This window comes from Polypterus senegalus, chromosome 10 (assembly GCF_016835505.1).
Source record: "Polypterus senegalus isolate Bchr_013 chromosome 10, ASM1683550v1, whole genome shotgun sequence".
In the NCBI taxonomy this organism is placed as follows: domain Eukaryota; kingdom Metazoa; phylum Chordata; class Cladistia; order Polypteriformes; family Polypteridae; genus Polypterus; species Polypterus senegalus.
In genome coordinates, this window is record NC_053163.1 from 15,941,233 (window position 1) to 15,958,951 (window position 17,719).

At 43.7% G+C, this 17,719-nt stretch overlaps 1 protein-coding gene across 1 annotated transcript in view; it reads left to right on the forward strand.

Annotated features, from left to right (window-relative positions):
* The window catches only part of LOC120536800, a 50,320-nt gene extending 33,742 nt beyond the window's left edge, over positions 1-16,578 (forward strand). The window contains exon 2 of the mRNA XM_039765295.1: positions 14,674-16,578. Within this exon, the coding sequence (XP_039621229.1) occupies positions 14,674-15,541 (868 nt within the window). The 3' untranslated portion in view covers positions 15,542-16,578. The remainder of the gene's footprint in view (positions 1-14,673) is intronic.
* Positions 16,579-17,719: the final 1,141 nt, after the last annotated feature.

Here is a 17,719-nt window from a genome sequence, read left to right on the forward strand (position 1 = left end):
ACAGGAACTGTCATCTGTGTGCTCCACTTGTGCCAGGCCCTGGCTAAAGAGTGCAGAAGAGCCTGGAGACACTAAACAAAGTGGAGGGGTCATTTAAGGCAAAGAGGTGGGGCGGGCATATCAAATAGAATCAGAAATGAAAGTGGGCACTTAGTTGACTGCCAAGCTGCCACCCATATTGCATAGCTAGGCCAAAAAAAAAGGATGTTGAGGTTATATGGGGCCTTGTGTTTTGCAGTGCTAATAAAAAGTAGTCAGCCATCTTGGAGGTTTTCACATTTTACTGTTATACAATGGTAATGGTAATGGTGGATTTTGATTAGATTAGATAAACTATTAATCCAGTGCAGAAATAGACATCAGTGTACATCGGAAGAAACATAAAAAACAAGGATATACATTCACAGAAGAGATAATACAGCCAAGAAATCAATACATAAATAAATAATGAAATAAATAAAAGTAAAGTTAACAAGTCTTGAATTGCCTGAGAGCATTGGGCAGAAAAGGCCCCCTGAGGCACTTCTTAGCACGCCGTGGTGGAATGAGCCTGTGGCTGAAAGAGTTCCAAGAAAACGTCTCTTGGAGGGATGGAGGGGATTTATAACTGAGGAGGAGGAGGAGGAATAGTTTGGGTGCATGCACTGTTACAGCACATTGCTGCACCCACCACACAATGAACCACCTCAGGATCCCAAATTCGGACCCAAACACAGCCGTGCAGCAGGATTTCTAATGATGGCATCCAATTCTGCCACCATCCGCAACAGCTTCCAGTGGGTCCGAGATTAGCAGGCTTTCCTGATAAGTTTGTTCAGGCATTGCACTTCTTTTGAGCTCAAGTGGCTTCTCCAGAAGATGGCAGCATAGAACACCTTAGTGGCTGCTATGGCCTGGTAGAACATTTCCAGCAGTTTGCTGCACGCATCACAAGACCTAAGTCTCCTTAGGAAGCCCAGTCTGCTCTGATCCTTCTTGTGCAGCACCACTGTATTTTCAGACTAGTCCAGTTTGTTGTTTATGTGGACCCCCAGGTACTTGTAGCTCTGCACCACTTCCACATCCTCCCCATGAATGGTGACTGGTCTGAAAGGCTTCTTGTCATGCCAGAAATCCACCAGTAGCTGCTTTCTCTTGCTGATGTTCAATTGCAGGTTGTTGAACCACAAGACAAATTCTTACACAACCTTCTTGTACTCCGACTCGTCTCCATTATTAATGAAGCCTGTGATGGGCGAGTCATCTGAAAGTTTCTGTAGATGGCAAGCGCTGGTATTGTGCTGGAAGTCTGTTGTGTAGAAGGTGAACAGGAAAGGAGACAGGACAGTTCCCTTAGGTGTTCCACTGTTACATACCACCATTTCTGACAAACAGTCCCTCAGCCTCATAAACTGCTGTCCGTTGATCAGCTAGTCCATGATCCAGGAGATTGTGGGATTTAGTTTGGCCTTTGGATCAATAGAAAAGGACTCTTTAATTTCAAAGTGAAAACAGATCTGTGCAAAGTGGCTGGAGACACAGATTAGCAGATACTAGTTCTTTTATTACATTGTTTTAAACAACACCTTATGAAATGGTAACCATTGCACCATGACTTCTAAGCTTAGATTTTTTGAAGGTAAATAAATTTGCCCTTTTGCCTGTATCTCTACATCATAAGAGCCAGCGCCATAATGATAACTCTTTTGCAAAATGCTGGGACTCTTTGGAAATTTTATTTTGAAGTCAATTTTATTTGATATATGCAAAACATATTGTTAATGGAATAAATCACGAAGTGTGCATAAAAAATCAAAGGTGCCGTGCTGTTGTATTCCTATTGTTGCCCGATGTCTCAAACCTCTCAGACGTACTTTTTTCTACCTTAAGTCTTATGTTAGAGCTCCTATTATTCACATCTCAGACTCATCAGCACTGGCTGCATTTCAAAGCTGCGTCACACAATTTAAACGATTCCTAGCTCTGCTAACCTTGACTGGAAACATACTAAAGAGTTAAACAGAAATACTTTCAACAGGCAAGTTCGACATCTCAACATACAAGGGGGGCCTCTAGTGGCTAATGACATGTATTGCAAAACAGAGGTATGGGCATTGACTTGAAATTATCAAAATCCTCAATAACCCTCAAAGAGTCTCTTAGCCTCCAAGTTCTTTTTGTGATGTTCCTCCTCATGAAATGTATTATATAAAAATAAAGTTTGTTTGATTGATCCCAGGTTTCCCTTTTTTTCCAGTTTAAATTTCATTGTTAAAAATGAACAAATCAGTTAAAAAATATCAGAATTTTGGAATGTGAGAGAAAAACTGGAGTAGTCTTGGAAGAAAATTGTAGACTGGGAGAATATGCAAACTTCACCCCAAGAGTTATGAGTTGTGAGTTCTGAACCCAGGGCCCAAGATTGAGGTAGAAGTGTCCATTATGACATATTTCCTGTACCAATATATATATTGTGGTTCCCGGCCGGGACGCCCAGGAGGACCGGAGGAGGGCTTGTGCCTCCTCCAGACCGAGAGGGGGTGTCCGCCCTGGTTATGTTGGGGGCCTCGGGTAAAGGGCTTGGAAGCCCAGCCCTGTAGGGACCCGTGGCCACCAGTGCCTGAATATCCCGGGAACCCAGCACTTCCGCCACACCAGGAAGTGCTGGGGGGAAGACGACAGGGGGCACCTGGGCGGCTTCCGGGTGCGCAGCCGGCACTTCCGCCACACTGGGGCGTGTCTAAGGGAGGAATGCCAGGAAGCAGCTGGAGCCCATCCGGGTTCCCATTTAAGGGGGCCGCCTCCCTCCAGTCGATGACAAGAGTCGGGTGGAAGAGTGGCAACGTCTGGAGGAGGCAGGAGGTGGTCGGAAGAAGAGAGAAAGAGTGAAAGAAAGAGAGGAAAAAGAAGAAGAAGAGAAAGAAAAAGAAAGAGAAGGCATTGGATTGGCCTGGACTGAGGGGTATTGGGGGTTGGTGAGCAGAATTGTACAGTAGAATGGAAAATAAACCTGTGTTTGTGGGTGACATTAACGTGTCTGCCTGTCTGTGTCCAGGGCGAGGTTCACAATATATATATCTATATATATATATATATACAGTATATACTAGACATCCTCTGTGGCTACGCCCATGTAGTAGTAAAACAGGACAGTGAGGAGGACCCTGCCGGCTCCCCACTTCTGAAGTCACGCTTCTGCATCACCTTGGCTCACAGCTCGTGTCTCGGTTTTGCACAAATATATCACTCCTGCAGAAATACTATGATTCTTAGTGCAAAATCAACCGGAATGTTCAGTCAAATTCTAGAAAAAAAAATCAGATTTAAATCCGTTAAGTAGTTCTCTTGTTTGCTAGCTAAACGGAGGTAAGGAACGCCCCGAGGCTGGAGCAAGAGTGAGGAGGGCCCCGCCCCCTTCCCCGATGCCCGCTGCGTGTCTCTCAGATTTGCGCAAATAAATGGGTACCGCAAGCGAACTATGACACTTAGCGTGATGAGAGAGGTTGCAAAATCAACCGGAACGTTCAAGCAAATTATAGAAAAAAAACCCAATCTAAATCCATTAAGTAGTTCTCTCATGAAAAGCAGACAGACATTGGATTTTATATATATATAGAGATATACAAGGTGTGACAATTTAATTCCCGGAATGGCCGCGTAGTGTCACCCTTGACGTAATTGTGTCGTATTCGTGTTTGAACATGTTTGAACTAACATGTATGCAAATTGCAAGCTGATTGAGCCAGTTGTCAGTTAGCTATTGGGAAGGTAATTGATATCAGCGTGTACATTTTGGCGTAAAAATGAGTGATCGAAATTTTGAGCAACGTGAAAATCGTGAAAATTTTTGTGAAAATCGGCAAATGAGCTACTACAACGTTACATCTGTTGCAAGTGGCATTTGGTGAAGATGCCATGAAAAACCTGAATGTGCCTGAGTGGCATAAACAGTTCAAAGATGGGTGAGAAGATGTGTCGGAGCATGCAATGGAAATCCCTGAGTTCACCGTGCCCTAAGAAAGCACGCATGTCGCGCTCACAGTTTAAGACCATGCTGGTGTGTTTCTTTGATCAGAAGGGAATAGTCCACTAAGACTTTATTGAACAGGGACAAAAAATCAACCAACAATGATATTTAGAGGCACTGATGAGATTACAAGATTCTGTATGAAGAAAAAGACCCAAATTGTCACCTGACAAGTGGATCATTTATCATGATAATGCGCTCACTTTGAGAGAATTTCTGGCCAAAAGAGCGATTACCCAATTAGATCATCCTGCCTATTCACCTCACTTACCTCCCAGTGATTTCTGGCTATTTCTAAAACTAAAAGCTGTACTGAAAGGACAAAGATTTTCTAATATAAATGATACCCAACAGAATGACAGACAGCTGCTCAACAGTACTCAGTACTTCAGGCCTGCTTCCAGAAATGTGAACACCGTTTAAGTCAGTGTATAGATGCACAAGAAGAGAACTCTTTGAAGGCGACAGTAGCCACTAGTGTACAGTTCCACATGTATATTTTTTTAAAGGTGCATTCCTGGAATTAAATTCTCACACCTCATATATATACTTCTTGCAACTCAGAGGATGTCGTGGATGTTTGCCAACTGGCCAGTCAAACACAAGCGCTACATGTTGGTAACCACTAAATAATCAAACTGAGATACAGATTAAAAAGAGTAGATATAGCTGTCCTCTGCGGCTACACCCACGTAGTAATGAAACAGGACAAATTTTAAAAATCAATAAACAAACAGGTATCGCTAGCTAAGTTGAGGCGAGTTACGCTCCAAAACGTGGACGGAGGTAAAGCGATTCGAACGGAGGCTGACACATGAATGAGGGGAGCCCCACCCGGCTCCCTACTCCTGACATCACACACCCCCCACCCCTCAGCCCACAGCCTCTGTCTCGGATCTGCATAAATATATCGCTTCTACAAGTGAACTATGATTCTTTGTGCGATGACAGAACTCGCAAAATCAACCGGAATCTTCAAGTAAATTATAGAAAAATAAAGCAGATCTAAATCCATTAAGTAGTTCTCTCGTGGAAAGCAAGCAGACAGGCAGACAGACAGACTGACAGAAGCCACCCTAACACCGACACAGACAGGCAGGATACAGGTTGTAGTCCACACAGCACATGGTTTACTTACACAGTCCAACACACAATGCTCACAGAGCACAAAACAGTCCCTTCTGCCTACACTCCTCCTCAAGAGCTTTGTCCACTTCCTCCTGAAAGGTAGTGACAGACTGCTTTTATAGGGCACCTGGGTGTGGCAGAAGTGCTGCCAAATAGGGTCCTGTAAATGACCAGGTGCCCCTAGTGGTGTACCCCAGCAGGGTTGAGCTTCCATGCTCATAACCCACTCCAAGGGGGCTGCCTTCTGTCGGTCTGGGGGAGATACAGTGATGAAAATAGTCTCCTCCCTGGTCCTTCCACACTGAGAGGTTCCCAGTCCCAGCCATTCGCCACAATATATATATATATATATATATATATATATATACTAGCAAAATACCCGCGCTTCACAGTGGCGAAGTACTGCCTTAAAATTTGTATTAAGAAGAAAATGAAACCTTTTTAAACTGAGGGAAAACATACCAATAATTATTTGTTAAAGATCTCTTTGTATACCACATTGTTAGTTCAGCCCTCTGGTTGTAATATGACCAAGCTGTGCGCTGAGCTTACTCTTGAGCATGCAACATACAGTTGGCCATGTGAACAGTAATCTTGTTTCAAATCTCACAGCTTGGATTGCTGCTGTCATAATCGGTTTGAGTTTCATGGTTTGTTTCAATTACGTTGGTATTTGTAGGACTTGTTTTGAAGAGACATTCGGCATCTGTCAAGCGCTGTAAGTATACAACCAGTTTCATCGATAACTTCACATCCAGCTTTTGAGAGTTTAAACATTCATAAACATCAAAGTGTCCACTACTGAAATCGTCACATGTCAATCTAAGATGTTTAAGAGGCATTGGCGGTTGTCCAAAGGTGTAAAATATTTGGCCATTTCGGTACACTTGAAAGCAACAACCGAACAATTCAGCGGCAGCCATCAACTCACATGCAGAACCATAGGTGAAGGGCTTAAGCATTTCACTCTTTTAGTGCTCCTGTGTAGTATAATTATCTCCTGTACCGTCATCAGTCCACACCTTGAACCTGTCCCAGTCATTCAATACATAAGACACAATGTTCCTCCGGATATCAAGAGTGAGCCTGATATGGCCGTGTAATACGTAACAAAGAGAATGGAAAAGGCAGGCAGCATCTCCGGGCATGGAAACCACTCGGTCAGTGACAGTTCTTTGATCGATGGTGATCACCTCGATAGACATGTTAATGGGGTTACGGTTGGAACGATAAAGGAAATGGGTAACTGAACAATGTAAAGTAAGTCTAAAATACCTACACAATAACTATAATCATAATAAAAGAACAATAAAACAGCGGAGAAGCCGTGGATTAAATAAAAAGGCTGTAGTTATCAGCAGGGAGACGTGAATCCCGTGGCAAAGCAAGGAAGGGAATGAAGAGACTGGAGCGACGGACGGCCTTATATAGGCAGGCAGCCAACAACGTGGTAGGCATTGGGATGGGGGACCCAACGCCGCCTCACACGGTGACTGAGCTGCAGACTATGGACGTATATATGTACGTAAGTAGGATTCAGTTAGTGTTGGGAACCCACTTACCAAATTTCTTGAAGATGAGCCCATAAGTAACAAAGACTGTTGAAAAGTTCAATATGGCGGCCGACAGTGGCCTCATACCACCGAAATAAGTACCAAATTTCAGCATTAAATTAGAATTAAAGGAACACGTTTTAATCAGAGTATAGCATAAAGTCAATGAAACTTATGCGATATTAATCTGGTCAGTTAAGTAGCAGAGGGGGTTGTTAATCAGTTTCAGCTGCTGTGGTGTTAATGAAATTAACAACAGATGCACTAGAGGGGCAACAATGAGATGACCCCCAAAACAGGAATGGTTTAACAGGTGGAGGCCACTGACATTTTTCCCTCCTCATCTTTTCTGACTGTTTCTTCACTAGTTTTGCATTTGGCTACAGTCACTGTCACTACTGGTAGCATGAGGCGATACCTGGACCCTACAGAGGTTGTACAGGTAATCCAACTTCTCCAGGATGGCACATCAATATGTGTCATTGCCAGAAGGTTTGCTGTGTCTCCCTGCACAGTCTCAAGGGCATGGAGGAGATTCTAGGAGACAAGCAGTTACTCTAGGAGAGCTGGAGAGGGCCATAGAAGGTCCATAACCCATCAGCAGGACCAGTATCTGCTCCTTTGGGCAAGGAGGAACAGGATGAGCACTGCCAGAGCCATACAAAATGACCTCCAGCAGGCCACTGGTGTGAATGTCTCTGACCAAACAACCAGAAAGACTTCATGAGGGTGACACAAGGGCCCCATGTCCTCTAATGGGCCCTGAGCTCACTGCCCAGCAGCATGCAGCTCGATTGGCATTCGCCATAGAATACCAGAATTGGCAGATGCACCACTGGTGCCCTGTGCTTTTTACAGATGAGAGCAGGTTCACCCTGAGCACGTGACAGAAGTGAAAGGGTCTGGAGAAGCCATGGAGAACATTATGCTGCATGTATCATCATTCAGCATGAGCAGTTTGGTGGTGGGTTAATGATTGCCTGGGGAGGCATATCCATGGAGGGTCACACAGACCGCTACAGGCTTGACAAAGGCACCTTGGCTGCCATTAGGTATCAGGATGAAATCCTTGGACCCATTGTCAGACCCTATGCTGGTACAGTGGCTCCTGGTGCACGACAATTCCTGGCCTCATGTGGTGAGAATATGCAGGCAGTTCCTGGAGGATGAAGGAATTGATACCATTGACTGGCCACCACACTTTCCTGACCTAAATCCAATAGAACACCTCTGGGACATTATGTTTTGGTCCATCCAATGTCACCAGGTTGCACCTCAGACTGTCCAGGAGCTCAGTGATGCCCTGGTCCAGATCTGGGAGGAGATCCCCCACAACACCATCTGTCATCTCATTAGAAGCATGCACCGATGTTGTCAGGCATGTATACAAGAACACAGGGGCCATACAAAGTGCTGCGTACAATTTGGAGTTGCTGCAATTAAATTTTGGCAAAATGGACTAGCCTGCCACATAATTTTTTCACTCTGATTTTTGGGGCGTCTTTGAATTCAGGGCTCTGTAGGTTGATCATTTTCATTTCCATCAAACGATGTGGCATCCTTTCGTTCCTAACACATTAGCCAGTCTATATCAGTATAGATATCCAGAAACAAACAGGGGGTAAAGTCCCCTAGTATATATATATACTATACTAGGAGTTGATAATAGTTGAAAACTAGCTCCTCTCTCTATATTTCTACAGACCGCAAGAGGAACAATAAAACATCGCCACCAGGCATCCCAGAATTCCTTCGACATCATCACTTCCGGCTTCCCTTGATGACATCACTATCATCTCCCAGAACCCATCTTCATTCTAAACCCCTTAATGATATTGCTTCCACTCCCTTGCCATGTCAGTCCATCTCTCCAGCTTGTTTATATAAACCTGGTTTTATCTGTTATAAATTGTCAAATGTTTCCGAATTTGATCACATTTTTTCTGTTTATTTCCAACGTCCAACAGGCATTATATGGGGCTATTCCCCAACACTTTGTGTGCTTTTCAGAGTGTCTTTATGTAAGAAAATTACATATATATCTATACTAATAAAAGGCAAAGCCCTCACTGACTAACTCACTCACTCATCACTAATTCTCCAACTTCCCGTTTAGGTAGAAGACTGAAATTTGGCAGGCTCATTCCTTACAGCTTACTTACAAAAGCTGGGCAGGTTTCATTTCGAAATTCTACACGTAACGGTCATAACGGTCGACAACGTCCGCCATGTTGAATTTTCTTATTTATGGCCCCATCTTCATGAAATTTGGTAGGCGGTTTCCCTGAGCTAACCGAAACCGATGTACATACTTATTTCGATGGTATGATGCCACTGTCGGCCGCAATATTGAATTTTCCAAACGTCACTAATTCTCCAACTTCCCGTGTAGGTAGAAGGCTGAAATTTGGCAGGCTCATTCCTTACAGCTTACTTGCAAAAGTTAAGCAGGTTTCATTTCAAAATTCTATGCGTAACGGTCATAACGGTCAACAACGTCCGCCATATTGAACTTTCCAATTCATGGCCCCATCTTCACTAAATTTGGTAGGCGGCTTCCCGAAACCAATGTACATACTTATTTCGGTGGTATGACGCCACTGTCAGCCGCCATATTGAACTTTCCAATGTCACTAATTCTCCAACTTCCCATGCAGGTAGAAGGCTGAAATTTGGCAGGCTGATTCCTTACAGCTTACTTACAAAAGTTAAGCAGGTTTCATTTCGAAATTCTACGCGTAATGGTCATAACGGTCAACAACGTCCACCATGTTGAACTTTCTTATTTATGGCCCGATCTTCTCGAAATTTGATAGGCGGCTTCCCTGCACTAACCGTAACCAATGTACGTACTTATTTCGGTGGTATGATGCCACTGTCGGCCGCCATATTGAACTTTTCAACAGTCTTTGTTACTTATGGGCCCATCTTCAGGAAATTTGGTACACGGGTTCCCAACGCTAACTGAATCCTACTTACGTACATATATATGTCCATAGCCTGCAGCTCGGTCACCGTGTGAGGTGGCGTTGGGTCCTCCATCCCAACGCCTCCCACGTTGTTGGCTGCCTGCGTATATAAGACCGTCCATCGCTCCAGTCTCTACATTCCCTTCCTTGCTCGCCACGGGATTCACGTCTTCCTACTGATAACTACAGCCTTTTTGTTAAATCCACGGCTTCTCCACTGTTTTATTGTTTGTTTATTACAATTATAGTTATTGTGTAGGTATTTTAGACTTACTTTGCATTGCTCAGGTACCCATTTCCTTTATCATTCCAACTCCCATTACCATGTCTATCGAGGTGATCACCATCAATCAAAGAGCTGTCACTTACCGAGTGGTTTCCATGCCCGGAGATGGCACCTGCCTTTTCCATTCTCTTTGTTACATATTGCACGGCCATATCAGGCTCACTCTTGATATCCGGAGGAACTTTGTGTGTTATGTATTGAATGACTGGGACAGGTTCAAGGTGTGGACTGATGACGGTACAGGAGATAATTATACTACACAGGAGCACTAGAAGAGTGAAATGCTTAAGCCCTTCACCTATTCATCTGCATGTGAGTTGATGGCTGCCGCTGAATTGTTCGGTTGTCGCTTTCAAGTGTACCGAAATGGCCAAATATTTTACACCTTTCGACAACCGCCAATGCCTCTTAAACATCTTAGATTCACAGGTGACGATTTCAGTAGTGGACACTTTGATGTTTATGAATGTTTAAACTCTCAAAAGCTGGATGTGATTTTATCAATGAAACCGGTTGTGTGCTTACAACGCTTGACAGATGCCGAATGTCACTTCAACACAAGTCCTGCAAATACTGTCGTAATTGAAACAAACCATGAAACTTAAACCGATTATGACAGCAGCAATCCAAGCTGTGAGATTTGAGACAAGATTACTGTTCACATGGCCGACTGTACATTACATGCTCAAGAGTAAGCTCATCGCACAGCTTGGTCATATTACAATCGGAGGGCCGAACTCACAATGTGGTATACAAAGAGATCCTTAACAAATAATTATTGGCATATTTTCCCTCAGTTTAAAAAGGTTAAATTTTCTTCTTAAAAAATTTTTAATGCAGTACTTCGCCACTGCGAAGTGCGGGTATTTTGCTAGTATATATATATATATATATATATATATATATATATATATATATATATATATATATATATATATATATATATATATATATATATATATAAAGTGGGGTACAGCCCGGACACAGACAGGCAGACATGTTATTTCGCCACACACGTGTTTATTTGCAAGTGGTAATGTGAACAAACCCAGTGTCGCAGCACCAATCACCCCTTCAAGTCCTGGCCGCACAACAATGCCTTGCGCAGTCCTCAGACCGCCTCCACTCCTATCCTCCGAGCTCCGTCCATTTCCACCCGACTCTTGCTGTCGACTGGAGAGAGGCAGCCACTTTTATGTATGCCTGGATGGGCTCCAGGTGCTTCCTGAGGAGCTCCCGCTGACACACCCCCATGTGGCGGAAGCACCAACTGTGTAGCCGGAAGTCCTCCAGGTGTTCCTGGTCCTCTTACCCCAGCACTTCCTGGTGTGGCGGAAGTGCTGGGCTCCAGGGTTCTTCAGGCACCGGGGCGACGCCTGGCGGTGGCCACGGGCCCCTACAGGGTTGGGCTTCCAAGTCCCCTACCGGAAGCCACCAACAAAACCAGGGCAGTCGCCACCATGTGGTCGGGAGGAGGCACCAGCCCTCCTCCGGTCCTCTCGGGCATCCCGGCTGGGCTCCACCCCCAGCCGCCTGTGACAATATATTAATATATATATAAATATACAGTAATTCCTCCTCAATCGCGGTGGTTGTGTTCCAGAACCCCCCGCGATAGATGAAAATCCACGAAGTACAAACCATATGTTTGTCTGGTTATTTTTATATATTTTAAGCCCTTATAAACTCTCCCACACTGTTATCATTATTAGAACCCTCTAGACTTGAAATAACACCCTTTAGTCAAAAGTTTAAACTGTGCTCCATGACAAGACAGAGATGACAGTTCTTTCTCACAATTAAAAGAATGCAAATATATCTTCTCTTCAAAGAATGCGTGTCAGGAGCAGAGAATGTCAGAGAGAGGCGAGAGAAAAGCAAACAATCAAAAAATCAATACGTGCTTTTAGGCTTTTAAGTATGCGATAAAGCGACATTTTTTAGAGGAGTGTCCGTATCCTCTAGGCAAACATGTCAGAGAGAGTGAGAGAGACAGAGAAAAACAATCAAGCACCGTGCGGGAAGCATATCGTATATCATTGAGGAATTTTAGTTAATACGTAATACATGCTCTGATTGGGTAGCTTCTAAGCCATCCACCATTAGCGTCCCTTGTATGAAATGAACTGGGCAAACAAACTGAGGAAGCATGTTGCATAAATTAAAAGACCCATTGTCCGCAGAAAGCCGCGAACCAGCAAGAAATCCGTGATATATATTTAGATATGCTTACATTTAAAATCCGGATGGAGTAAAGTCGCGAAAGTCGAAGCGTGATATGGAGAGGGATCACTGTATATATATACCGTATTTTTTGCTCCATAAGAATCACTTTTTTTCCCCAAAAGAAGGGTGGTAATGTCTGTGAGTCTTATGGAGCGAGTATTGCGTCACAGACCGTGATGTGTATTACCTGACAAAAGTCGACATCAAGGGGTAGAAGGCGACAATCAGCTGTTAATGGTGACAAAACTCACCGTTACATTACAGGCATTCCCCCTCTTGCTTGGAGAATTGTTAGACTCATTGACTCGACATCTAATCCTTGCGTGTGTGTGGGTTACGAAATGTAAACAAATGTAAACAAAGGCAAGATGTCATTGACATCTCATGAGGCAGCGAAGCGAGTGCAGAAAACAAAATACTCAGCAGACGATGTTTTGCGCATTATCGCTGAGTATCGCAGAAGATGATTTTGTTGAGAGTGATCAGGAGATCGAGCAAGAGAGTGAGGATCTGGCATCAGCTGATCGGACACCAGCCAATGCCGCCCCAGCTGAGCCCATTCTCGCAACCGATGCACCTACAAGGTTTGTGTGGGAGGAATACCCAGATATTGATCCGTGCGAGCCAACCTGGCTACCTGACTTCACAAGACAGCATGGCTTGATGTTGGACTAGACAGATTACCAACCGCTACTCTACTTCAGGCTGTTCTTTCCTGAAGCTGCCTTTCAGCTACTGTCAGACAAGACAAACAGGTATGCAAAGCAATTTTTTGAATCGCGGTTCTGCGGTTGCAACACATTCTAGTTTTTTCAAAGTGGAAACCCACAACAAAAGACAAGATGAAGGGCTTTGTGGCATTACAAATATAGATGGGACTGGACTGGCGATATAACTTCAAGGAGCATTGGTCCAAACGTGCTTTGTCCCCTGGTGGCTTTGAACAGGTTATGCCACGTGATGATGGGTACATGCTCCTGCAAAGTGATTGTGAGCAACTGAGCTTCATAAATTCTGACACTAGCGATGAGGAGTTCTTGGGGTTTCTAGAAAACTAGAAGAGTGCTTGAACCTTAAAGTCTCTTCTCATTTGTTAATGACAGTGATGATGGTTCTTAGTACAGCTGTTGACTTTACATGGTTGAAATATTATTCTGCTATATTTTATTTAATATATTAATACACCTTTGGATCAGAATTTTTTTTCTTGTTTTCCTCTTATATATATATATATATATATATATTGTGAACTGGGGCCCAGACACAGACAGACGGACAACATAGTTCTACCACACACCGTTTATTTACAAGAATATGTACAATTTGGCTCACGTGCACCCCCAGTGCCTCTGCACCGTTCCCCCAACTGACCAGGCCACACAGTCTCTATGCCTCTCTCCTGGCCGCCTCCTCTTGGACACACCCCTGTGCTGTGTGGCGGAAGTGCCGGCTATGCACCCGGAAGCCGTCCGGCTGTCTCCTGTCTTCTTCTCCCCAGCACTTCCTGGTGTGGCGGAAGTGCTGGGCTCCAGGGTGCCGCCTGGCGGTGGCCACGGGTCCCTACAAGGCTGGGCTTCCAAACCCTTTACCCGAGGGCCCCAACATAACCAGGGCGGACACCCCCTCTCAGTCTGGAGGAGGAACAAGCCCTCCTCCGGTCCTCGGAGCCCGGCCGGGGACCACAATATATATATATTGGTACAGGAAATATGTCATAATGGACACTTCTACCTCAATCTTGGGCCCTGGGTTCAGAACTCACAACTCATAACTCTTGGGGTGAAGTTTGCATATTCTCCCAGTCTACAATTTTCTTCCAAGACTACTCCAGTTTTTCTCTCACATTCCAAAATTCTGATATTTTTTAACTGGTTTGTTCATTTTTAACAATGAAATTTAAACTGGAAAAAAAGGGAAACCTGGGATCAATCAAACAAACTTTATTTTTATATAATACATTTCATGAGGAGGAACATCACAAAAAGAACTTGGAGGCTAAGAGACTCTTTGAGGGTTATTGAGGATTTTGATAATTTCAAGTCAATGCCCATGCCTCTGTTTTGCAATACATGTCATTAGCCACTAGAGGCCCCCCTTGTATGCTGAGATGTCCCCCAACATAACCAGGACGGATGCCCCCTCGCGGTCTGGAGGAGGCACAAGCCCTCCTCTGGCCCTCCTCTATATATATACTGCGGTGGGTTGGCACCCTGCCTAGGATTGGTTCCTGCCCTCTGCCCTATGTTGGCTGGGATCTGGCTCCAGCAGACCCCCGTGAACCTGTGTTTGGATTCAGCGGGTTGGATAATGGATGGATGGGTATATATATATATATATATATATATATATATATATATATATATATATATATGTATATATATATTTTTTTTTTGTAGTCTTACATTAATAAAACTCAAAGTTCTGACTGTGTCACACATTATTATATCAAGTACTTTGATTGGATGAGCCATTGTTTTAAAATTATTTTCTCCTTTCTCTTCACAGCCAACGTGATGGTCACAATACTCTGGAGTCCCAAGAGGCTGCTGACATCTTTATCAAGTTATTCCGTGTTCAAGAGAGAAAACTGTGCTCCTACCTCAAAGACTTAGAAAAGATAGCAGATGACATGCTGCTTGATGACAAAAGCAGCACAATTGTTAGAGTTGCTGAAAAATCTAGCACTTGCTTAAAACGAGTTCTTACAATGGGTGGGTCAGCCATGGCTGCTGCTACAGGTGGTGTCTGTTCAGTACTCTGTAAAACTGGGACGGTGATGGACATCGCTGTGAAACTTAGTGGCCCTGTCTCAGAGACCACCTTTCAGGCTTTGGGAGAGAAGAAAGTGAAAGAGATATTATTGAAATATGAGCAAGATATTAGTGAGATTCGAGCAGCTTTCGAAAAGATGAAGAATACACAACTCACGGAAACGTCTGAAGAGAAAGAACGCATTGAATCAGACCTAACAGCAGTAGTCGACACTGAGAAGCACAAGCAAATAGCAAAGCACTATGCCATTAAGGCTCTGAGAAGTCCAACTCTTGTGAAAACTGCCAAAAAGTGCATTAAAGGGGATTTTAAACTTGCTAAAGAGAAGGGAAAGAAAAACAAAATGGGCACAAACGTATCAGACAAAGTTGTCAGAACCGTGTCTGGGATGTGCTCCATGTACACCAAGGATAAAACCGACATTGCACAGAATATCCGAGATAAAGTGAAAGAGCTGAGGGCTGAGCTCGACTCTTATAAGGATCTTCATGACAACTTAGTCAAGCAGGTAAAGGAGTCTGAGAGTACCCAGCATGCACCTGAGAGGCCAGCATTGCCTTCGACAAAAGTCACATCGCAGACCTTGGATTCTGTCCTCTAATTAGCAAAAGAAAAAGTTGAATCCCAGCTGAAATGAAATGCTGCACAATAAACAATAAACGTCTTTCACGTGTTTGCACATTGCTCTTGTTTCTGGTTCAGTAAAGCTTCCATCTTCTACATAATAGCACGAAGGTCTGTGTGTCCAATCCCTCTGAGCAATCTGATTGGTTAGTTTGGAGAGAGTCGCCTTCAATGATGGCAAATATAAAACCAGACAGGAGGTGAGAAAGGTGCCTCAAAACTAACAACAGAGTCTGAGAAGGAGGCTTTATGGAAACGTGGTCAAGAGTGCCGGTTAAGAGACGTTCACACCGAGAAAAGGAGCAAATACTTTTAATTACTTTATTACTGGTATTGTGGGTAGTTATTAATAATTCCTTATTGTGAAAATGTTTACAATTATTTGTGGTATTTTTTCAGCTTTTCCTTACTGCAGATAGCATACAATAGTCAAATAATTGTCACTCATTACACAGTCTTAAAGGGTTTGAAATTCTCCATCTTCCATTCTGATATCCACCATCCTAATTCACTTCAGTTGGACCCTTGAAAGTATTGTCTGCCTGTTGTGGGGCACACACCGTCATAACCATTAATGTCAAACGTGTTTAGATTTGTCTACCAGTTTGATTTGGACTACGGGAGCACACTGGAGACCCAGGAAGAAACCCAGAAGAACATGGAGAAAACTTGCATAGTCCACAAAAGCAGTTCAGGAATTAAGTTAGAATTTGCTTGACCATAAAAACTAAAATCATTCATTGGATTAACTGTGGCAGGAAGAACAACAAACTCTGCAGTGGAATTTTTAGTTTGTCTGTGCCACCAGGAACATTATGGCTGCTGTGACTGGATAGATTTTGTCATTAAGATCTGTCCAATGCTGTGTCCAATTAACTTTAACTATACTGATTAGTTTACAATGCTTCCAGCTACATGGTCAGATTAGGCAGAAGTCCATCCATACATCTATTATCCAACCCTCTATATCCTAACCACAGGGTCACGGGGGGTCTGCTGGAGCCAAACCCAGCCAACACAGGACGGAAGGCAGGAAACAAACCCTGGGCAGGGCACCAGCCTCCAGCAGGGCACACACACACACACCTACCAAGCACACACTAGGAACAAGTTACCTAACCTGCATGTCTTTGGACTGTGGGAGAAAACTGGAGTACCCGGAGGAAACCCACACAGACACGGGGAGAACATTCAAACTCCACCCAGGGAGGACCTGGGAAGCAAACCCGGGTTTCCTAACTGTGAGGCAGCAACGCTACCCACTGCGCCACCATGCCGCCTAGGCAGAAGTCGATACGCTATATTTTTGTAATATTTGATTTGATTGGAAGACCAAAAAACAAAGGTCATGGTCCCAAAGATGTTCAAGCAAACATTTTCAGTAACATTTAACAATAATTTTCTTAAGAAACCATTAATGAATATTATATAATACTTCACCATTACCCCTTGTCTGTGTTGGTTTCCTCCCAGATTCCAAAGACATGCAGGTTAGGTGCATTGGCAACCCTAACTTGTCCCTAGTGTGTGTGTGTGTGTGCCCTGTGGTGGGCTGGCGCCCTGCCCGAGGTTTGTTCCTGCCTTGCGCCCTGTGCTGGCTGGGATTGGCTCCCCCTGTGACCCTGTGTTAGAATATATCTGGTTGGACAATGACTGACTGACTTCACTTTTATTAATTCATGTCCATTGAAATAGTTATAAATGTCATGAAGTTATAATTCACATGTTGATTAACACTTTTTACATTTTACAATGCATCTTTATATCCTTAAAGGAAATGTTTGGTGTTTTTCATGTCAAAGCTGTTTCTTCATAATCATGGTAAATATTAATTTGTCATTTAAAATTGCATTCTGAAACGTGTTTTTTTAATACATTTTAAAAATAGATTGTTTGTTCTTGAGGTTTACTAAAGGGGCTTAAGGGACTATGGGTCCATATTTGAATGCAAAAGCCTTTAAAACTTACCAAAGACACAGACACGGGAAGAACATGCAAACTCCACACAGGGAGGACCCGGAAAGCGAACCCAGGTCTCCTTACTGCGAGGCAGAAGCGCTACCACTGCGCCACCATGCTGCCCTTCGGGGAATTACTTCCTATTCAATCAAAAGTACCAAAACGTAGGGATTATAAGTCCCATCAGCTCCCCCTG